At 37.6% G+C, this 23449-nt stretch overlaps 1 protein-coding gene across 2 annotated transcripts in view; it reads left to right on the top strand.

Annotated features, from left to right (window-relative positions):
* The first annotated feature begins 43 nt into the window (after window positions 1–43).
* Window positions 44–23449, top strand: part of NUDCD1 (NudC domain containing 1) — a 35954-nt gene continuing 12548 nt past the window's right edge. The window contains exons 1-5 of one of the 2 annotated variants that reach the window (XM_057367608.1): window positions 230–265; window positions 5870–5964; window positions 9727–9881; window positions 19409–19594; window positions 21316–21496. In XM_057367608.1, the coding sequence (XP_057223591.1) occupies window positions 9774–9881; window positions 19409–19594; window positions 21316–21496 (475 nt within the window). In that variant the 5' untranslated portion in view covers window positions 230–265; window positions 5870–5964; window positions 9727–9773. Of the gene's footprint in view, window positions 266–5869; window positions 5965–9726; window positions 9882–19408; window positions 19595–21315; window positions 21497–23449 lie in introns of both variants that reach the window. The other variant, XM_057367598.1, reaches the window with a different exon arrangement.

The raw sequence follows: 23449 nt of genomic DNA, 5'->3' as shown, positions 1-23449 counted from the left end.
CCCAGCCCGGACTACGACTCCCAGCACGCACCGCGGCGCCGGGCGCCCGCGCACTTTCCTCCCGTGGTGCTCCGCGGCCGCTGCCGCGCGTTCCCCGAGGGCCCGCGGAGTTGCCGGCGCTTCCCGAAGTTTTCCCGGAGCTGCGGGATGGCGGGCGCTTCCCACTGCTCCCTGCAGGCCAAGCGCCTTCTCCTGGACCCCAAGTTCGAGGGATACAAGCTGTCGCTGGAGCCTCTGGCCTGCTACCAGCTGGGGCTGGACGCGGGTGAGGAGCGGGCGCGGCACAGGGCTGATCCCGCCGGGCATCCCTTGGGCAGGGCTGGGGTACGATCCCCCCGCGTTTCCCCTCGTCCCCTCTCGGTGCTCCGCGGCCGGACAGCGGCCCTCAGGGCAGGGTGCCCCGAGATGGGGACAGCCTGGCCCGCAGCGCCTCTCGAAGGGCGGGGGTTTCAGAGACCGAGTGCTTGGTCTCGGCTKTTCTCGGTATAGTTGGCTGCAGCTGGTCAGGGACGTCCGGCTTCCTCCCCCGCAGGTGGCTGCATGGTGGACCGAGGTCTCGGACTGTTGTCAGACCTCTGCCTTGTAGATACCTGMTCCTGGGAGTTTGGGCTTAGTTCCTAAATGAGTAAGGAAACCTGTGTGCTAAATCTGATCTTGTTTGTGCAGGAGAGGGGAGGCCAGATGACCAGCTGAGATAGTTCAAAGTGGAGTGTGAATGAAGTACATGCGATTTASAGAAATACATGTGAAATTAGTGTCTTACACAAACTTCAGCACATTAGCTATTTTTCTTTCTTACTCTGCCCACAGTTCATAGGTGAATCTTCGGGCCATGCATCCTGTGCCCTGCTTTCTCTGCCAAGCATCATTAGTGTTTGAGATGCTGGCCCATTAACAGGCTAATTCACTGAGGAGTACATTAGCACAAAGTCCTGTTGTGTAGGTACCTACAAACCATGCCTTGAAAAATCTCAGCATTCTGCGTTTACCAATTTGTGAAATTCAAGTCTTTTTGTTAGGTGAATGAATTAGTTTGGATTTTTTTTATAAAGCTGAGGCAGTAAAACAATTCGTGTGGACTCATCTCTGTCTCTGTATATTTACAAAATGGTGCAACTGTCTACAGGCTTATTCATTATATGTTAGTATTAGTTTTGTGTAGAATACATTGTATTTGTAGTGGATCGGAAAGGTATGTTTGCCATGCCGAATTGTCAGCAGTAAGATGGAAGTTGTAGGTAAATTTTGTATTGAAGGGCGAGTGAATGACACCGTGCATCTATGGTAGGACTGGAAAATTTAAGAATATCATTTTTATTGTAAGACTACCTTAAGTGTTGATGCCTGATGATTTTTGCCTTTTATTTTTATATACCCTTTTATATATTTTATATACTCTTTTAGACATTTTCTATAACTTTTATATATCCCTGTACCCTTAGCCTACATGCTTGTAATTCTTGTAGCCTGATATTCTAGCTTAGTTTAAGGGTTCTGTTAGGCAGAAAGACCAACATCCTCACTAGGGGGTCAGTGTGCCCCATGCTATCTCAAACCTTGAGGTTTCAACCTTGGTTGAAACCTTCTCTCTGGAACATATTGTGTAAACTGGGCTCTGRCCTCATCCTGGCGGAGAGTTCTTTAGGACAGGGAGACAGTTCTTAATTTGTTAAGTTTCTTAATGGGAATTCTAGATAGATACACTAATTTATAAAGTCTATTAAACTTGTATCCGTATTATACAGTGTATGCATTTTCCAGCACTTTTCCGTTCTTTCAAGCTGTGCACCTGCGGTCCTGTTAAATAAAGGTAAAACCTGTGTCTTTTCTCATGAGTGAAAACTAGCAATCAAGGCAACAGTGTCACTTTTCAAGAGTACAAATGTATGTGAGTGGTCGGTATTAGGAGAGTGTTACAGTTGTGTCAGAGATGGCAACACTGTAGCATAAGTGCAACCTCTTCCTTTGTCCCTTATTTGCCGATCTGACTGTGGTCAAGCAGCCTTTGTGGCTCTTGGATAGTCGGTTGTGCACCTGTTCTACACAGGGTGAGGAGTACAGATTTTCATTAAAATACATGAACAGTGAAGAGATGGATCTACTCAGTTCTTGTCCATTCAGATATTTTACATTATAKTTACAGTAACTYKTGTGATGGAGGATTGTTGTTTRTGGCTGTGTTCTTTTCTTTCCCCACTTYCTACAGCAGAAAGACCCTGACTCATTTCAGGCCACCTTAGTCAACTGTCCTACAGAGTCACTAMTGCTAACTCCCTTACTCTGTTCTCTGTTCACATATATAGATGTAGATACCAGACCCCTGGAGAGTGGAAAGCTTTTGTTGTTGTTTTGAAATTAATAACAGGAAACATCAGGCCTTATATCTGTCTTCCAGATGTTTGGTTTTCAGCCTGCTCTTAGRCCATAMAACTGCCTCTTTCTCCTCAMTGGTTTTRTTTTGCTTCCTTCAAGGAAGTTTCCTCACAGTGCAGAGGTGTTCTGTRCCTGACTTCTGTATTTCCTTCTGTCAGTGGTCTACACATGCCATAGATTGAGGGTATCTCAGTTTTTGTGTTGTACAGGAATAATGGATTGAGATGTAGAGGCTGTGGATGCGTGTAGGTTGTGGCATTTTCAAATTACTATGTGGGAGAAGAAATTAAGACTGTGTGAGAAGGCCAAGAACTTCTGCTTTCCAGCACATTTGTGTGCAGAAACAAAGCCTCTGGAWGATGATGAAGAACTTAGTAGTTTCTGGGTTATTAAATTAATGTTTGTCACTGTATGAAGAATCTGATTTTTTTTTTCTCGAAGTGGGATTGAGTGCAATAGCTGTAAAAAAAATGTTTATGAATACTATCAGAATGATTATTTCTGGTTTTATTCACAACTGTTTGCAAAAATATCCTAGTAGAATCTGGAAGATTAATGTTAAAATGTTGAATTTTTTGTTTTACAGAAAAATATTTAATAAGTGTTTGTTGCAAATGACCTGAGATTTGTAGTTCTGCCTGTGTGGCTTTCCAAATCTTGTGGCAGTGAGTATGTGAGTTTTAGAGTACTTGGAATATGTCGCAATAAATAGAAATTGGTGCTCGTTTTTAAGTAGAAGTGAGTTTTAACTCAGCTGTAGTTGACATATTCATGCAGTGTTAATACAAACATGCATAGTGAATTTTAGAGTATCAATCTTCTCTCAGTATGTTTATCTATGTTTTTATATTAATCTATTTTTATGAATTTCCGTGCTAGCTGTAAAATAAAATGACCMAAAAATTGCTGTGTGGAATTGATGCTGGCTTCTGCCACTGGAGCAGGTGGATAGCAGCACATGGAATTGCCAACTTGTGGGCATTATCATGCTCCTGAGCACTAGAGTGAGCTTAATTTTCTGAACATCATGTAAAACTAAGTGTTCAGTTCTAATATGCCTTCAACTGTTTGACTGTTGTTGGCAGGAATTTACTGTGGTCGGATGTGCAAGTGACAAAGAAATATTTTTTTTTTAAAACTATTTATTTATTAGATCCGTGGTAGAAGGTGATTTTCTAAGACATTTCTTAAAATATATGGTCACAGTGAAGAAGAGTGAGKGAAATATGACACCTTCCCTTCCCTTTTAAGGACTACAATTTGCATGTTCTTTTTTTATTTCTTCCTTTTTCCTACCCATTCTGTCCTAGTTAGTTCTCAACTCTCAGTCGTTTGTTTTCTCATCTCTTATCCTGGTAATATATTTCAACTAGTAACATGTCCTACATTATGCCTTTAATTTCTAGCTTTTCATCATAGATTTTGTTTCTCTTTCTCCTGATTTTTTTTTTTAGTTTATTTCCATAACTTATCTTCAATGTTTCCTTTGCATTGAGTTTTGTAATACCTTTTTTAGATCACTTTCAGAGGGACAGTGATTATCTCTTCTGCCCTAATCTGATCTTGGCAGAGTCCAAAGCAGAGACTCTGGGGCAAATACTTGTCTCCAACAAAGAACATTTCCAAGTTGCATAACATTTTTAAAGGATCGAGACCTTTGCTGTTTACTGAATTTATTCAGATGTGGATATCCCTGATGCCTTTCCTCTTTACCTTATCTATCTGGCAGGGCCATTGTACCTATGATGTAGTAGTGGATGCTTTCCMATACAGCTATGGCTGGAAGGCAGAATAAACATTCACCCAGACATGGAGCTCCTGTTGTAAGCCAGGAGAATATGCAGAGACTGCATGTCTTTGATCACATGCATGTATGAGTTTTATCATAAAACTCTGAAAAATGTAAAGCATTCTGTTTAGAAGGTCTGTACTTCAGTAAAAAGTTGCCCAATAATAGTGCTACATGGAAAACAAATGTTTTTGACTTTTTATGGAGCAAAAGGCACTGGTATGTTTCAAACATTTACAGAGATTTTAATTTRCATTTTTCATTTACATTTGAAAAACTAAACACAAAAACATTCTTTAAAGTTAATATATGAAAAATAGTAAGAAATTGTGAGCTTTTTCAGACATTTGCAGCTGTACGTTTTAAAGGTTTAGGTCTCAGGCACATGTTTACTCAACAACAACGAGATGATGCTGCCTTTAACAATAGAAACATRTCTTTTATAATTAACAGAAAAAGCACAATGCAGGGTTAGAAAGATCTTTGAATGCTAATACTAGAAAATAAATTGTCTCTTCCACTAGTAGATCAATGTATTTGAAATACAAAATTGCTTCCACTGGGTGGCATTGCAAAACAAGGCATGGCATACAAGCATATAATATTTGATGCCACAAAATATGCTGGGATAATTACCTTGCATGTTTTGCAATTTTATAAAGTTGCTGTAGTGTATCCATGAAAACATCTAAAAATGRAGTGGCTGTTTGCAGGTTGTTCCTCACCCTTCTTTTCCTCTACCTTTCCTTTTTCTTTCCCCCAGTCCTGCTTCATAGTGTTTGAYAGCAGATGTAAGGCTGCCATATTCATTTAAAGTATAAGTTCCTTGATATTGTTCTTTATTAGGAGGATAACTTTTTTTTTGCAATGCAGACTAATAATTAATATAATATCCAACTAGGGATCTTGTTTTAGCAGGCTGAGGTGTGTTACTACTTCTGTTGATTCTTATTAATTACTTTGTATTTAGTGCTTTTGCTTTAAAATAAAAGCATTGTGAGTCAACATCTTTCCTTTAGTTACATTTAAACTATTTTGAAGCTTAAAATTTCTTTTAAAGCATAGAACTATTAGAGATAAATACAATTCAAGTAAAGCAGCATAGTTTTCTTTCTATCAGTCCATAATATCCCACCTAACTTTTGTGGTTGGGAAACAATATTGAAAGCTGTGATTTAATTTATACATTCTATATTTGCTTTCTTTTCTGATATGAATGACTGTGTAATCTGTGTTTCTGGGTTTTAGTGATGCAGATGTATTTATCAGAAATTTGAAAGAGACCACGTATCATTCTGTTGAATAGCTGCCATTGACTGATGCTTCTTAATTGAACCCAGACAAGTGAACCCACTGAGACTATTGAATTAGTCTGACTCTTAAAAATCACATAAACAAAACAAACAACCCCCCCAAAAAAACCACAAACAAAAAACCCCAAATCCCCAAATAAAAACCCTAAAACAAAACAAAATGCAAACCAAACAGCAACAAAACAGAAGAAAATCCTGACTGAACAACCAAATAAAGACACATAAAACTGTGTAACTGTGAGACTAAAAAAGATTATGTTCTGTTTGAACTATTTCTTCCTCTCCATTTGTATTATCTTTCTCGGAAATTATTTTATTCAGAATCTCAGTTTCTTTTCTCTTTTGTCTTTTATATTCTTTCATTCAGCTCTATTGGTTTTCTCTTTTTTTCAAGGGACCATCAAGAAACGTTGAATCTTGAAGGCTGTAGAAAGGAAGGAATGAACTTCACCCTAGTGTAGAACCTCCTATAAAGTATCTGAGCACATGGTATGTGATAGCAGATGGCAGTTGTGCACAGATTTCACTTGATCACAGTATGGATTTCAATTAATGGAGAATGGAATAGACTGYTTAATTGCTTCATCTTGGCAGAGCTACATATATGTGTGATACATTCTAAAAGCAGTTGGTAACCTTATTTGAAGTGTTTCATGACAGGACAGTACACATTTGTTAGATTTGCTGATTTAAAATCACCCATGGATTGTATAGTTTCTGAGTTCTATTTATGTGGAATTAGATACATAGTGCAATAATACAAGGGATTTAGGTCTCCTATTTCTGATCCCCTTTATTGTTTGGGGCTTTTCAGAATTACAGTCTAGAAARCTCAAGGACTGAGAATTCATGTTCTTCCAGATTTAATAAAGTTTGTCGCCTTACAAATCAGCTAATCCATAGTTTATTGTTCCAAGAATTTTCATGAAAAGTTTTACATTTACTTTAGGAATCATCTAGTTTGAAGTATTTTTACTACTTGTTTTAGGTACAGTTCTGACAGGGGCAACATAATTAGAATGGGGAGGAAGAAGTGGAGAAAGGAAGCCTTACCGTTTTAGGGGTTTTGTCCTAAAACATCTTTACATGTTTCTACACGTGTATGCTAATTTCATCAGATCAGCTATACAGGAAGTAGGTGATATGCACTTGGTTTCACTGAAATGAATTATCCTGGATTATATTTGGTTTGGTCTTTAATTGTTTACAGAATATTATTGTCATCTCATGTTGGAAAAAATWTCCCAGTGATAAAGCTTGTTTATACAAACAGCTTAAAAATGTATTTTCACAATATATTCTATTTTTTACAGTATTATTTATGGTAAAATATTCTAATTAGTTAAAGTAGAAATTGGAATGGGAAGCAGTCCTTGCCATTAAGACAGGTATATATTCTTCTCACTCCTTTGTTGACATTCTGGCTTGTTTTGAAGGGCCATAGCTTGTGGAACAGTAATTTATTAATTGCAGAGGTACGGAAATCCCTCCTGTTTGGTGAATATGAATAATGATTTGATCTGGGTGGAATTAAAACTGCTGGTTTGCAAATATCAACAATGATTAGGAGATAATTGCTAATTATGCTGTCATTTTGCAAGCATTTTGTATAGTATGACTGGATTTTTTATTAATCAGGCAATATAATCTTGCATCTTTTTTAAAGCCACTTTTATGTTAATAACCAGTGTCTCTAATGGGGTCTATTCTGAGCCACTTAGTGACTATCTGGTTGTTGAGTTTGTGATAGCTGTGCAGTGGCACTGTTGACACTGCAAAATRAACTGTTCTTTGCAGGAATTGGTGTTCTTACAGAGTAAACTACTGCTGCTGTGGTAGGGTTTGARTAGATGCTAAAGAAGAGTAAGAAATCTGAGTGCTGCTGCATAGAGTTGTGAATGGTCCCTGTTATGGGGAAGGATGGAAGTGAAATACTGAAGATAGRTTTGCTCTGTTCCTGAGCAGAAATAGGAAAAAAGTAGAAGTTGAAGGGTTAGGAGCTAAAATGACTGTGAACTGTTGCTATGAGAAGGATTAGCCTTGAGGTGCTTTCCCCATACTCAGCTTGAGTGCTAATCATCATGGACTGATCAAATTTACCTGAAACTTTCTGAAGGAATTTTCTGATATGAARTTCAAGATAAGTTCCCTGCAGGAAAGCTAAGAATTCTAGGGTGACTGGAGAATGAAATGGAGTTCTGATCTATTTACATAAGCATGGACTAGACCTCTGCTAATGTATTTTGAGATGTTTTGACCACAGCTGCTTCATCTCTGAATAGATATGCAATAGGAAGAAAAATGCTGCATCTAAGTTAAGCCTGGTTAGTCTTTGACAGTTCTGATTATTAGTAGTTGAGTAGATGTTTTCTATTTGGAAAAAATCTTGCCCAAGTGGATGACTATAGGTAGCATGCTTGTTGCCTTGAAGAAGGTACTGTTCCAGTGATGAGCCATTCTTTGCAGCCTCTTTCAATGAGAAAAACCTAGTCTGAAATTTGGATGGTACCTTGGACATTTCTGAAAATTTCAGCCTCAGTGAGAGTGCTAAGAACATGGTGGGGGGTTGTTGTTTGTTCAGTTTTGATTTTTGTTATTTTCATTTTGTTTTGTACTTTTGTTTGGTTTTTTTTTTTGTAATTACCTTGGACTAATTCTGCTTCATACTGTTTTAATATTTTGCCTTGCAAGTGTTGATAGATCAGTTTAAAATTCACGACTATGTAATCATGTAGCTGTGTGGAATATTTCTTTTGGCTGCTGTTTTCCTAGTTACTTTRGAGCAGACTTTTTTTCCCTTACTGTAATACAGAGTAGGTTTTACGTTGTTGTTGCATGTGTTTTTCTCCTTATGAGGGTTATTGAGAGATTGGACCTAAACACATGCTGGTGAGAGACAGGGTAGAGGTGTATTGTGTTTGCATGGYAAGGTTTTGRTAGCAGGGGGGCTACAATGGAAGGCTTCTGTGAGAAGCTGCTGGAAGCTTCCCCCATGTCCAACAGAGCCAATCCCAKCCAGCTCCGAGATGGATCCAACACTGGCCAAGGCCAAGCCCATGAGCCATGGTGGTAGTGCCTCTGGGATAATACATTGGAGAAGGGTAAAAAGTTGCTGCACAAGAACTGCAGCTGGAGAGAGGAGTGAGACTGTGTGAGAGAAACCACTCTGCCAGCATCAAGAGGAGCGGGAGGAGGTGCTCTCGGTGCCAGAGCAGAGTCCCCTATAGCCTGTGAATACCATGATGAGACAAGGTGATCCCCTGAAGCCCATGGAAGTCCATGGGGGAACAAAGATCCTCCAGCAGCCTGTGAAGGACCCCATGCTGGAGCAGGTGGATGTACCTGATTGAGGCAGTGATGCCATGCAAAGCCCATGCTGGAGCAGGCTCCTGGTAGGACCAGTGAATTCATGGGGAGAGGAGTCCACAGCAGAGCAGGTTTGSTGACAGGACTTGTGAGCCCACTGGGCATCCACCCTAGTGCAGTTTCCTGGAGGACTGTGACCTGTGGAAGGGAGCCAYTCTGGAGCAGTTTGTAAAGAACTGCAGCTTGTGGGAAGGACTCACTGTAGAGAAGTTTGTGAAGGATTGTCTCCTGTGGATAGGACTCCATGCTGGAGCAGAGGAAGAGAATGAGGAGGAAGGAGAAGCAGAGAGGTTTGATGAACTGACCACAACCTTCATTCCCTGTCTCCTGTGCCACTGGAGGGGGGAGGAGGGAGAGACCAGTGGAAGTGAAGTTGAGCCTGGGAAGAAGGAAGGGTTGAGGGGGAGTATATTTTAAAATTTGGGTTTATTTCTCATTACCCTAGTCTGATAGGCCATARATTAAACTGATTTCCCCAGACTGAGTCTGTTTTGCCTGACAGTAATTGGGGAGCAGTCTCTCTCTGTGCTCCTCTTCACTACTGAGCCTTATGTTTTCTCTCCCCTGTCMAGCTGAGGAGGGAAGTGACAGAATGGCTTTAGTGAGCATCTGGCATCCAGCCAGAGCAAACCCACCATGATGGGCCACTGATAATAGTGATGATATAATCAAGGCAAATGACTGCAGTGGCCTTTAGGGTTAATGACTTATTTTCCAAGTTTATGTTGAAATTTTAAACGATGTATACATAATGTATTTTTCTTCAAATAAAGCAGACCTATGGAATGAAAATGGAAGAATTATTTTTAAATTATTASTTTGAGTTTTAAATTACTAAATTGTAAATAAATAATTGTTAAAATAGTCTTTTTCTTTTCCCTCCAGCTGTAGCAGAAGTGCAGCTTCGTGATGATCAATATACCCTTGACCACATGCGAGCTTTCGGCATGTATAATTATCTTCACCTTGATTCCTGGTTCCAGGATAATGTCTACTATGTTGATCAGTTTGGAAGGGTTATGAATCTGTCAGTGACTCTGGTAAGAAAAAAAATATTTTTTTTAAATCACTGAGTCTGAAAAATGGGGGTAGATGAGATAGAAAATATTGCAAGTAGGATCCAAATGCAAAAACTGGGGGAAGCTATTTTCAGGAAGACAGGTAGGTCAACAAAAATGCATTTTACCAGGAAGAATGAAAGGATTTTAAGTGAGGTTTCTGACTTATTTTTGTTAGTAATATTGCATTAGTGTGTAGCACTAATTAGTAACATTGCAACAGTGTGTAGCATCTTACCCTTAAGGGGGCAGGAGCACGCAGGATTTGAAGGTGCTCATAGTCAAAAGGCATAACAAAAACCAGAGGGTTCACAAAAGCTTGCAGAGTTATTTTAGTGAATTACACAGTTAGCATAGAAATTGGAGTGTTTGTCCCTGACCTCTTAGTAAAAACACACAGCAGTGGGCTGATGGGATGTCCAGGGTCTTGGAGGTGCTGCCTGGGCTTGGTGGGAGTACCTTTTTATAGGTCAGTTTCTCTGTTTGGAAAATAGGTGACTCACTTTCTGTAYAAATTAATTTTCATGTGCAGTTTGTTCTTCCAGACCTTTCTGGAAATGGGYTGGAGGGCTTAGGGGTCTCTRGTGTTCYTGATCTYCCCCCTTCAATCCATGTCTACTTCTCAACATCATTCCCATATGTGTGCTGTACTGTGCTGTGTTTATGTCTAGGAGCCAGAACAAGGACCTACGTCCCGGAAAAGTGCTGTCCTACCTTAGTATGATCCCCTTCTCCAGGCACATCCTGTTCTTTCTCACAGTGTGTTATTGCCAACAATCCTTGGTTAAGTCCACAGCCTGTGGCTATCACTGTTGAAGACATGCACATTTGCTCATTTTCTTTTAGGCTTTCACACAGTGTTGTATCTGCTCCCCTTTCCATGGGGAAGATGGACATGAAGACAAACTGAAGAAAAGGGTAGACACTTCTTTTCTGGTTGCTCTTGCTCCCCAACATTACTTGATGTTTGTTCACTAACTTGAAAACCTAATCATTGWATTTATGTTAGAATTAGAAATGCATAATCTAGACACCTCACAATCAGAATCTTTGCCTCTTGTTGGAAGCAAGAAGATGCTGGTGGTCCTGCGAAAACTTGAAATAGTGTAAGCAAGCTAGGTCAAGTCTGAAATTTCTGCTTTTATATTGGTATTTCTAAGTACTCAAACTTTGTATTTCTTTTGATCCATTTTAATGCATGGATGCTTAATTTCATTTACAAAACTATACTGCATTCCAGAGGGGTAAGGACTTGGCTTTATGAACACTGTGTTCTGGCAATTGTATGATTGTAGTGCTTGAGCATTAAGGAAGAAAAGACTGTGGAAAGGAAAATACCCATTGTCATGCTACCAGAGAATTTGACTTTTAACCCTGTCAGGCAAAAAAAACCAGGGTGATGTGTGAGTTTTTCAGATCATGTGGCTTAGTCTGTGCAAGGTTGTGGGGACAGAAATTACTAAGTCAGAACTAAAAAAAATTATGAAATGGTAGTTTTAGATTTTCAGGAAATGCAGGTTTCCAGAGGTTGATAGACTGAAAACTGAAGCTGCAAAATAGTTCMGTTGCTTTTCATAGTATATAGCAGTTGGAGCCTTTGGCAGACTCTTACTGTGACAAAATAATCCTCTAGGACTTCTTCCAAAACTTTTGAGATCATCTGGATTCCTAGTAGGAACACCTAAAAGAAAGCCTTCTGTGAACAGTGGCTTGTCACAATCTCATTTTTTGTTTTAACCTTGAGGCTGGTTAGCTTTGATTTGCTGCTGGATGCCCACCCAGAACTCTCACTCCCCTTATTCAAGAAGATGGGGAGAAAAAAGACAGAAAAGCCTGTGGGTTAGGATAAAACCAGGGAGATCASTCACCAATTACTAYGATGGAAAAARWAGACTTCACTTTGGGGAAAATTATTTAATGTATTGCCAATTAGAACKAGTGGAGAATGATGAAAAAGAAGGTCACACAAAGCTTGTACCAGGAACTTGCTCCATTGTGTGCTTTTCCATGGGCAGGGTACAGCGCTGTTTTACAAAGAAAACATGTTTGCATATGTATAAAAAGGAATGGGTGTTCAGAAACATCAACAAGGTATCTCATTACAAATGTGCCCAGCCATATATTAGTCAAATGTATATTAAAAATAAGATTGGTTTTGGCCAAGTACAGCTTACAATTAAAATTTATGTCAGTCTTATTTAAAACAGAAGATGGAACAGGTTGACATGTTCATCCTAAAATCAGAGTGAAAACACGTAGGCTTTCTAACACATCATTATTTCTAGTTTTATTTCTTATTTTGGTTGCAATTTTGGTTTTAATATGACAGCRTGTTATCCACAAATATATTGGTTCTTCATATATCATGAATTATCACTGCAACTTAGATGTTTAAAAATATGTTATCTGTGAAGGAAAAAGTGCATATAACYTCTTGCCACTTGCTCAAAATCACACATAATTGTAAAAAGAAAAGTGATCAACACAAGCAATTTTTCTGTGTTGATAATGGGTATTCAGTTTTTTATATCAGGTTGATGAAATTGTTACTCTAACTTGGCTGAAATAGCTTTAACATTCTCATATGGCAGCTGTTGGACTTTTTTCATTTAATACGCCAGCAGTAATCAATATTTTACTTTATAAACACCCAAAGGGTAGGATAGTGATGGGATTACCGAGTTGGGTTTTTTTAATTGTTCATTTTTTGCATCTGACTCAACTTTGTTGATTGCTTGGTGTTTGTAGTATTCAAATACAGCAGGGATATCTTCAAAGTATTCTCCTTTAGCAGTTAGACTTTGTTTCTTGACCTTAAGCTCTTCTTGCAAAGACCATTTTGTTTCTTTTTATGCTCAAATAATCAAATTGAGAAATTGTGGCAATAGGAACACTTCTCMCAATTAAAATCCATTATGGTGTCTGTATTTTAATCTTCAATGTCCAATAAAAATTAACTACTGTTTCTGTAACTTTCAGTTTACTTCAATCCAGAGCAACTGTTAGTGGCACCAGACACAATGTGAGAATTCTAAATGAAACAAGTCAGAATAAGGAAGCAGATAGAGAATAAYAAAATCTTTTAGTGTTCTGTTTTGGGGTTTTAAATACTTGTCTCTTTGTTACTCAGAATGCTGGGTRAGGACATTTTTTGCTGTTCAAGAGATTGTCAAATGCCTAGGTATTTTGATTTTTCATAAAAACAGAGTCTTGTATTGGTTATTGCTACTTTGTGGGATTTGCCATATGACTTACAACTTCAATTTTTTCCTTTTTTAGTGTATTTTGGGTTTTTTTTTTCTCATTTCATTGGAAAATTAATTTTTATTAATAAAGATTATTTATTTAATAATCTTTATTTAAAATCTTACGTAAAATGTCTCATGGGCAGCATCATCATTTAACCCCAACTGACAACTAAGTACAATGTGGCTGCTTGCTCACTGCCCCTCCTCCATCCCCAGTAGGATGGGAAGGAGAACCAGAGAAAGGTAAARCCCATGGGTTGAGATAAGAATAGTTTAACAATTTATATAAAGTAAAATTTAATAATAATAACAAAAAAAATTAAAAGAGAGAGAAATAAAACCCAAGGAAAATCAAGGGATGGATAATACAGTTGCTCACTAACACTGACCAATGCCCAGCTCATCGCTGCCTGAGCAGTGCCRGAGCTGTTTTAGCCAGTTCTTGCTGGTACAATACATGACTACAGATTCTCACCTTTCCCTCAYACTGCTTTAGTAGGGAGTTACTATTAACCCCTGTTAACCACCTGGTGAACAAAGAAGTAGTAAATCAAAAAGCTAATCTGACGCCATAAGGCGTTGAGGGCAGATTTTGTTTCATCTTCAAGGAAGTCCATCTTTTTCATTGCCAGAATTAGATTAGAGACTGTTCTAATAAATGCCTAAAGTCAAATTAGTTAATGGAAAGGTTGTGAATAAGATAATTTCCTTTCTTGCCTATTGAAAAAAAGGCTTTGTAATAAAGATTATTTTTCATTTTTTTTCAGGAGATTTAGTTCTGAAATTTCTGCTCAGTGTTGATAAATCTGATGTGAGCTTTAGAAGATTTAATAGTTGATAATTTTTAATTTCAACAAAAACTATTTGAAGCTTGCTGTTAAGACTCACTTGAAGGCTGACAAGTGTGGTCTTCTGTAATGTTATATAGTATACCCCTGTAACTCACAGTTAAGACGAATGATGCTTCTTCTTTCTGTGATAAGATACACAGGATTTTGACTTTTTTTTTCTAGGTTCAGTAGTCATTGCTAGTTACAATGGAACACTTTCTTTGAAGAAAAAAAAGTCATTCAGAGAAATATAAGAATTAAATAAAATATGAGGGAGCCAAAATTCTTTGTATCTAGTGTTTGTGTGATATTTGTTTGGCTTATGGGTTTTTTTGKTTTTTTTCCTTTTAAYTCTTTCATCCTCCCCTCCTGAATGTGTTATAAATTTGCAGAATAGTCCAAGGGGTGTAGTGATACAATTGAATCTACAAACTGCCCCTGAATGCTTCTAATAATTAAAAATCAAATTGCATATTTTCCATTGCAGGTTTCATAACCTTCTTGTAGCACACAGTAATCTCTAATWTGAATTTAAGTAGGCCCAAAAGGCAAGCAGGCTATCTCTTTGTCATCTGGTCTTTTTTTTAATRTTGCTTATTAAAATGGTACTTACCCAAATCCAATTTCTCTTGCTTACCTTTGAGCAYGTGTTAAATGCACATCTGATTTTACTAACATCTGGGAAATATGAAGGATTTGAAATCCCCTTGAAGGCTGTGGTCTTTCTTTCTATTGCATACACGTGCCCAAGTGCAATGTACTCTTTTAGAGATTATACTTGTGCATATATTTTTGACTGCCTTATTTCACAGAGCAGAATGAGTGAGTTTCTTTTGCTAGAAGTAGATTATCCTGCCAAAGGTACTGATTGTTTGAGTGAAAATAGAGGGACAGAAGATGTTCAAATTAGTTGTGGCTGAATATTCATGGCCTGTAATGAGAAAGTTTTAATTTGGTATGTTTTCACTGCTATTTCTTAGTCTCATACCTTACTAYAATAAGGATGGGCCTAGGACTAAGGTTTCGTATATCACAAAATCAATAATTATTTGTTTACCCCCCCAGGTTTTCAATACAAAAATATGTTTCTATTTGTGTTTCCTTTTATGTACTTGTCAATATCTTCCCTGAAAAGATATCTGTCCCTGTAATATTTTTCAAATTTTGTTTTTCTATTTTTACAAATATATTTCTTCTTAAATATATTTTCATTTTAGTGATATTAATGCTGATTTTTAGTAATGATAGAAGAATTTCCCTCTTTTTAAACAGATTTCTGATTTGTGGAGCTTGAAAAATAATTGTAGTTTATCTGACTGGAATTAAGCCTGGTAAAATAAAACAAAAAATAATTTAGTTGGCTCTATAACCATTTTTTGTATTCTCAGCATAGTCCATTTGTTGCTGGATAAGAAGATAGATTGGGTTTAAAAAGGGATGATCTCTGAAAGTCAATCAGGTGCCTTTTTTTCCCAGAGATGATTTTATTTGTTCAAATATGTRTAGGTACACTAGCTTGCAAAATATCTATGAAACCCATTGTATGTAATTTTTTCTTGTATATGATACACATATGTATAAAACTCTGTGAGATGGGGGAAAGGACCATAACTTCTTGGGAAATGATCCTCTAAGATATGGAAAAGAAAAACAGGAATTACTTTTCTTTGTTATCACTGGAAGATCTTTCTGAAAACCCCAAATCAGATCCTGAAGTCTATGAATCTGTACGAGAGACAAGGTGGTGAATGTAATGTGGGTTTGGGTTTTTTAAACTATTTATTTTGTGTCCTCTGTTTATTTTAGAATCGTAGGACAGCCCAAATAAAGAGATCTCAAAAGATCAAATTGTCCAAAYTTTCATGGGAAAAGGAGCCTAGATGAGATTATCTAGCACTCTGTGCATTTATGTCTTGAAAACCTCTAGTGATAGAGGTTCTGCCATCTGCCTGGGCAAGTTGTTCTGGTCATTGATTGTTCTYATTGTAGAAAACTCTCTTACATCTAGATGAAACCTCTCGTAGTGCAACTTTTAGCTGTTGTACTTTGTCTTTTTTTATGTGACTTCTTGTAAAGAGAGAGCCTCTGCCCTCTTTGCAGCTACCTTGGAAACGGTGATGAGGTCTCCCCTGAATTTTCTCCGAGGACATGAAGCCTAACTCCTTCAATTTTCTTRCATAAGGCAGATTTTCCAGCCTTTTGGTGCTGCATGGCTGTCCTTTGCACATTTTCCAATCTGTCCATGTCTTCTTTCAGTTGTGGACATGTTACTCCAGATGGGGTCTGACAGGCCCTGATCACTTCTGTTATCTCAGCTACTGATGCTTCTGCAGATRCAGCCCAGGGTCCAATTTGCCTTTGTTGCTGCAGCTTTGCACTGCTGACTCATGGTCAGCTTGTTGTCCCCATTGCCCTYAGGTCCTCTTCAGCAGGGCTGCTCCCTGCTACATGGATTCTGGTCTGTTCTGAGCTTTGGTTATTCCATCCCAGGTGTAGGACCTTGCTTATCTTTGCTTACTTTCACAGCATTCTTGCTGCCCCAGTCCTCCAGGCTCTCTGGCTCTATGTGACAGATGGCTTTCCCTTGTAGGTACTCATCTACCTCATCACCTATTGTAGTGTCATCAGCAAATGTGATGAKGGCGCTTTCAATCCCATCATTCAGGTGATGAAGATCTTCAGTGTGTGGGGCCTGGTATCTATCAATCCCTGAGGGACCCCGCTAGTGACAGACTGCCAACCCATTTTATTTAGAGCTTCTTAGTTCGGTTGAAAAACTTCAAATTATTAAGTTCTATTTCAGTTATTTAAAAGATTATAGTGATGTGACTGTGATGTTGCTGAAYCTCCAGTTTGCATCTTACATTTTTCCATGAGAATATTTTGTTTGTGCTCATAATACTGCAGCCTGATCTACTTTTTAAGTAGGTGATCAAGCGGTATTGCTGATAAAGCATGTCCTGACTGTTTTTTAAACTGTGATGCCAAGTTCTTTTCAAATCATAAAGATTAGATTTGTTTTGTTTTGTTTTTTTTTTACCTAACAAGCCTCTTGCATATTCAGAGATTACTTCGACACAAAAAAAATAGAGGTAAATCTTAGTCCTAAGCAGGCAGGAGCATTGCTAGCATTCCATGATCCAAATAATGAGCAGAAAGTCACAAAGCCTTATTCAGCAAAGAATGAGCTGTATGTGAGAGTGAAGGCAGAAGATAAAGAATAATCCCTAAAAGATATGCTGGAAGACATGCTGCTGTACTTAATGAAAACAGTTGGAAATCCAATTTTCAGCATGAAAGCAGTTTTTTTCTGTTAGAATTAAAAGGAAATTAAGAACACKTCACAGAACTAAAGCAGAACTTACGAGAACAATTACTAGAAATATAGATTAAATTTGTAAACATCCATTTTGCACTGTTAATGAATCAAGCTCACTTGGGTAAAGTTAGAGCAGGAARTAATGGACTTTTTTTGGCAGTTAAAATGTAGTGGTATGCATAGTTTTTAAAAAATCTGTACCACTGAAGAATTACATCAACTGTACAATTTGTTCACCATAGTGTCTCTCATAGTTTTTATTCCTGCTCAAAGGCTATCTGTAGTTGAGCTTTAAAAAGATTGCATTGTGGCACTGCAACAGGATGCTAAATAAACTTATCCTGACATGTAGTAGAATAGTAGATAAGTAGAACTTATCCTTATGTAGTAGAATAATAGAATTGTTGAGGTTAAAAAAGCCTTTTAGGATCACTGAGTCCAACATGTCACCYAGCACTAAGTCCATCACTAAACTGTATCCCTAAATGCCATATCCATACATCTTTGCAATATATCCAGGGATGGTGACTGCACCAACTAGCCTGAGCAGCCTGGTCCAGGGCTGTTTCCTTTTGGTGAGGAAATTTTTTCTAATATCATCTAAATCTCCCCTGGGGCAACTTGAGACCATTTCTTGTTCTGTCACTTGTTATTAGTAAGAASAGACCAACCCTCACCTGGCTATRAACTCTTTCAGGTAGTTATACAGAACCATAAGGTCCCCCCTGAGCTTCCTTTTCTCCAGGCAAAACAACCCCAGTTCCCTCYGCTGTTCTGCTCCTCACAGGACTTGTGTTCCAGACCCTTCCCCAGCTCCATTGCCCTTCTCTGGATGCCTTCAGCCCCTCAGTGTGTTTCTTGTAGTGAGGGGCCCAAACCTGAACCCAGGATTTGAGTGTGGCCTCCCTGGTGCCCAGTACAGGGGGACAATCACTGCTCTAACCCTGCTGGCCACACTATTKCTGACACAGGCCAGGGTRCCATTGGCYTTCTTGGCCCCCTGGGCACACGCTGGCTCCTGTTCAGCTGCTGTCCACTGGTACCCCCAGGTCCTTTTCCACTGGGCAGCTTTCCAGSCACTCTGTCCCCAGGCTGTGGCACTGCAGGGGTTGTTGTGACCCAAGGACAGGACCCAGCACTTGGCCTTGTTAAACCTCACATCCTTGGCCTTGGCCCACTGATCCAGCCTGTCCAGATCCTTCTGCAGAGCCTTCCTACCCTCCAGCAGATCAACACTCTGCCCGACTTGGTGTCATCGGTGATCTAACTGAGGGTATCCTCAAATCCCTCATCCATACCATCAATAAGAGATATTAGACAGGACTGGCCCCAATACTGAGACCGGAAGAACATCACTAGTGACCAACTGGATTTAACTCCATAGTATAATAATAATAATAATAATAATAATAATAATAATAATAATAATAATAATAATAATAATAATAATAATAATAATAATAATAATATAACAATAATAATAATAACAATAATAATAATAATAACAATAATAATAATAATATATGGGAAAGTTATTTGAAAATATGGTATAAATTAGCACAGCTTTTTTTTTTGCCAGCTAATCACAGTTGTTACTTCTCTTTACTTACTGAATAAAATGCATTATCTCAGCTCTAGGAAAGCTGAGATATTTGCCAGTTTTGTAAAAGAATAAGCTAAAATTCTTTTAAATTTACAAGCAAGTTTTATATACATTTGAATACATTTCTGTGGCTTTCATTTCTTTTTAAGTCTCCACATTTTCGCTTGGACTAGAAGTATGTGCAGTAAGTGATTATCATATGGGAATKCTAGGGGAAAATAAAAGCCTTTTCTAATGCAAAATATAATTACTGCTGTAAAATTGAAGAAAAAAAAAAGGGCTGAAATCTCAGTTACAAAACACTYATAGAAACTAGTTTGATGAATTTCAACCACCTTTTCCACATATGTGATAATTATGCTTGCTGCCCACTTTTTTCCAAATATGCTCAATGATGCACAAGACTGGTACATTGCCACTGAGATTTGTTATTCTTAATTTGCCTGTAATATTTACTGAAACTAATAAATACTTCATAAAGTCTTTGTTCTTGACTGTTTTTTTTGTAGGACACWGCTCTACAAAAGCCAAGAGAAGTTTTCAGGCTACCTACAGACTTGACTGCATGTGACAATCGCCTTTGTGCCTCAATGCATTTCTCATCCTCCACATGGGTTACCCTTTCTGATGGTACAGGAAGACTGTATTTAATTAAATCAGGCAAGCGTGGAAGCAGCGCATCTGAAAAGTGGGAGGTACGTCCTGTAATAACGTATTTAAGAGTTGTACATGTACATCACTATCAAAGTGATCTTACTACATTTATAATGGTATTTGTTATCCTGCTTGGACACAACAAATATAAGTAAGTTACATTTCTGCCTGAAACTGTGAGTCTCATGGTCTGGGTTAGTTCCTCCTTGTATATGAAAGATGAATATGGTAAAAAGTGCTTGCATTTTGCATCTATTTTCTCTATTAGAAGATAGTTTCCTAAGAAACCACAGGTGTTTTAGTATTGGCAGGAACGTAGGTGTATATTCTGAAGTGGAAGATATCAACAYGATGGATTAGCTCCTTTCTCTAAATCTTTCAAGAGTTCAGTAAAGGGAATTGATTATCCTGCTCTTTAGATGCTTGGTAATAAATACCAACTGGTTTGTATTGTGTGAGAATGCTGACACATAAATAAGTTACGTTGAAGTTGTCAGTGTAACAGAAATATGAGATTTATATCAGAGGTTCTGTCACCATTTAAATTGACTTGTTGAGTATGTAGAGCACCCAGTGGTTTACAGTGGTGTTGATATCACAACCCCATAAATCCTCAGATTTTATCAGGTTCCAGTAACAACAGCTGGATTGAGTCTATACTCATTCAACTATTGCAGCTTGAATTCTTTGTAATCTATTCTTTCATTTTCAAGTGTTAATCTTCTAGCAAATAATGTTCCTTTTCTTCTTCTTTTTCTCTGTTGTTTGGATTAATTTTGTTTTTATCTTCTTGGATTTTTTACTGAATGAGTACTTTTTGAAAAAAGCTGGTTTTTAGAATTAAAACTTCTAGCTATARGTACCACATGTCTCATAGTATAAGATGTGGAGTCCTTCTGTATGAAATTAATGAAATATTTTTTACATAATATAAATAATTTTCATGAATTAATGAAATTTATAATTTAGGTTCATAATTAATGACATTTTATGTTCACAGTGGTGCTTATTAGCCTTTCAGTATGACAGTAATATTTATGTGTTCTGTCTACATAGTATGTGTTCTGTCCAAGTATTGGATGGACTTTTCCAATTCATGTACAGAATAAAAATTCAAGAACTTCTAACCCTAGCTTTTCCTAAACATGAATATTATTCTCTTTCATTTCATTATAGCTTTTTCTTACTTCATAGAGAAGGAAAATGGGATCTCTTTGCAAAGCTAGTAGCCAAATAATGGCACTTAGGTTTGATGATTCAACACTGGCTRTGATGCTCTGGACCTTTTTATCTTCTTGTTTGCACATGTCAAGGTCTACAAATATTTTCAGAATGCTGAAGTACCTAGAGAACTAGTGAGGGCCTTGGGGAAATGCCTTCATTTTCATCTTGARTGTGAGACTGTTTCCCCAGTTGATAGGCGGTGTTTATGGACTCCATTCTGCTCAATGCTGTACCTCTATTTATTGCAGTACCTAACAGCAGACATGTTTGGGGGTCTTTATGCTTTGTTTAATGGGCCCTTATAAAGATTGTTTAACATAAACAATAATCTTTAAAAACATTTCAGAGCAGTAGCTTGATAGCCACAGAAGGAAGAAGCAGTAATGTGTGACTTTCATGGGTTTGTATTGGCAGAGACATTTGTGGGAGATAAACTGTTACTGATTTGATGTTCGCTGAAACCCTTCACTGCTTTCTTTAAAAGAGCAAGGCTTCCAGGTTTAACTGTCTGACTTTGTACTACATTTTTGTCTTCTAGATTGTGTTTAATGAAGAACTAGGAAGTCCATTTATTATAGCACACAGTGTTTCATTTGTAAAATCTGATGCACATTTGCTATCTGTGCTGCTGCTTAGGGTAGAAAAAGATGAGTTGGACACAAAAGGAAGTGGATTTCATGTWACCTTGGAATGGGTTACAATTGCAGGAAGAAAAGAGGGTAAGTATTTTACATTTATATGACTGGTGAGTAATGTTTAAAAAAATTAAAATCATGCTTTTATTCTTTGTCTTAAAAGTTTTCCACAGTTTCTGATATTTCTTTTCCACAAAACTTCAGCTTAGATTTTACATAGGTAATTTTTTCTTAAGCTTCAAGATCAAGTTATTGGTTGTAGACCTAAATTCTGACAGACATTTGAAAAACAGGAAGAAGTCTTACACTTAGTTGCAGTTAAGATAATTAGAAAACAAGATAAAACTTTACTTGAATATTATGAATGCAATTTCTGTTTAGCTTGGTCTTGTAAAATCAAGATTATGCTGAACTATTTCTAACTAATTTTTGTTTTACTTTTTAAAATGTACATCTAGATTTGGGTCTTTGGTTATGATTTTTTGTTGTTGCCTTTTTATCCTCCAATTGATGATGTAGTGGGATTGGAATTAGTATGAGATAAATACAAGACCTGTAGCATAGAAAGTAAATACTGCATATTCTAGGTTTTCCTACAATAAGAGTATGAAATTTTAGACCATTAATTTTAGACCAGCACTTTGAAAACATACCAGTTAGTATGTTAGTGCTTACTAATTAATACTTTATAAAATAAAATTTGACAAATGATACTTTATATATTCAATATGGGCATATGTATGTACATGAAATGTCATGATTTACATAAAGGATACAAGACCCCATGCTTCACTGTCTGATTTGAAAATAGACCTTCTTGGAACAACTGTGATATGGTCTTGCTTATTATGTTCCAAGAAATAGAATTTTGATACTGATAGGAACAAGATCTTTAACTACTTATTTAAAAGCAGTTGATTGCCTATAGCTATTAGCCAAATATTCTTCAATCTCATACACATATAGTTTAGGTAGGATAGCATAGCATAGGAAGGAATAGTTCAGTTGAAAGTGATTTACAATGGTCATCTAGTCCAACTGCCTGACCACTTAAAGCATATTGCTAACAGCATTATCCAAATGCTCTTAAACACAGATAGACAAGCTTTGACCATCTCTCTAGGAAGCCTGTTCCAGTGTTTAACCACCCTCTCAGGAACGAAATGCTTCCTAATGTCCAGATCAAACCTCATCTGGTGCAGCTTTGAACCATTCCCTGTCACTGGATACCAAGGAGAAGAGCTCAGCATCTCCCACTCCACTTCCCCTCCCTAGGAAGGCTGTAGAGAGCAGGGAGGTTGCCCTTCAGCCTCATTTTCTCCAAACGAGACAAACCTGAAGTCCTCACCKACTCTTCATAGGACATTCTTCCAGCCCTTTCACCACTTGTGTTGCCCTCAGTGGMTTTAGTCATGTTTTCTGCTGTTGAAACCTTGGATGATGGAAATATTTCTCAGAGAGCCAGAAAGCCACATGAGACCAGCTGTCTTATGCTTTTATGGCCAACTCAATAATTGAGAAACCTCTGAGGATTACTGGTTATATCTTAGAAGAAAATAATAAATTTTAGAAGAAAATAAATAAATCAGTAACACTGCCAGTCTAGATTTAAAGACTGTTAATTAATGATAGCACCAATACAGACTTTTATTATATTTTTAATACTGTACAGTTTTATAAACCAATTCTTTTTTACATTGTGTGTTTTATAACTTATGTTAAATATTCTTGGAATCCATAAAAGGGGATTTAAAAATCTTTCAAAAAGACTTGCCAGTTCTCCAGCATTTCCAGGGAACAGACAATTTTTGAAATTACTGTCAGTAGAGATGAAATAACAAAATTTGAAGCAGTCTTTAAATATGAAGAGAGAAATAAGTTTTGATTTCATTTAAGCAAACATCTCACTGATCAGACTGATTGTCATGGTTTTGCTTGGTCCAATTTTTGGTGGTGGGGGATGGGGATCAAGAAACCACAAAGATGGCTGCTGTGAGAAGTCCTAGGGGTGTCTCCTTCTTCTTCTTCTCCAGCAAA

Source organism: Malurus melanocephalus, unplaced genomic scaffold (genome assembly GCF_030028575.1).
Source record: "Malurus melanocephalus ecotype Western Australia unplaced genomic scaffold, MMel_1.1 scaffold_3, whole genome shotgun sequence".
In the NCBI taxonomy this organism is placed as follows: domain Eukaryota; kingdom Metazoa; phylum Chordata; class Aves; order Passeriformes; family Maluridae; genus Malurus; species Malurus melanocephalus.
Note: the sequence above shows the minus strand (reverse complement) of the source record. Positions and strands in the feature narration are given on the sequence as shown.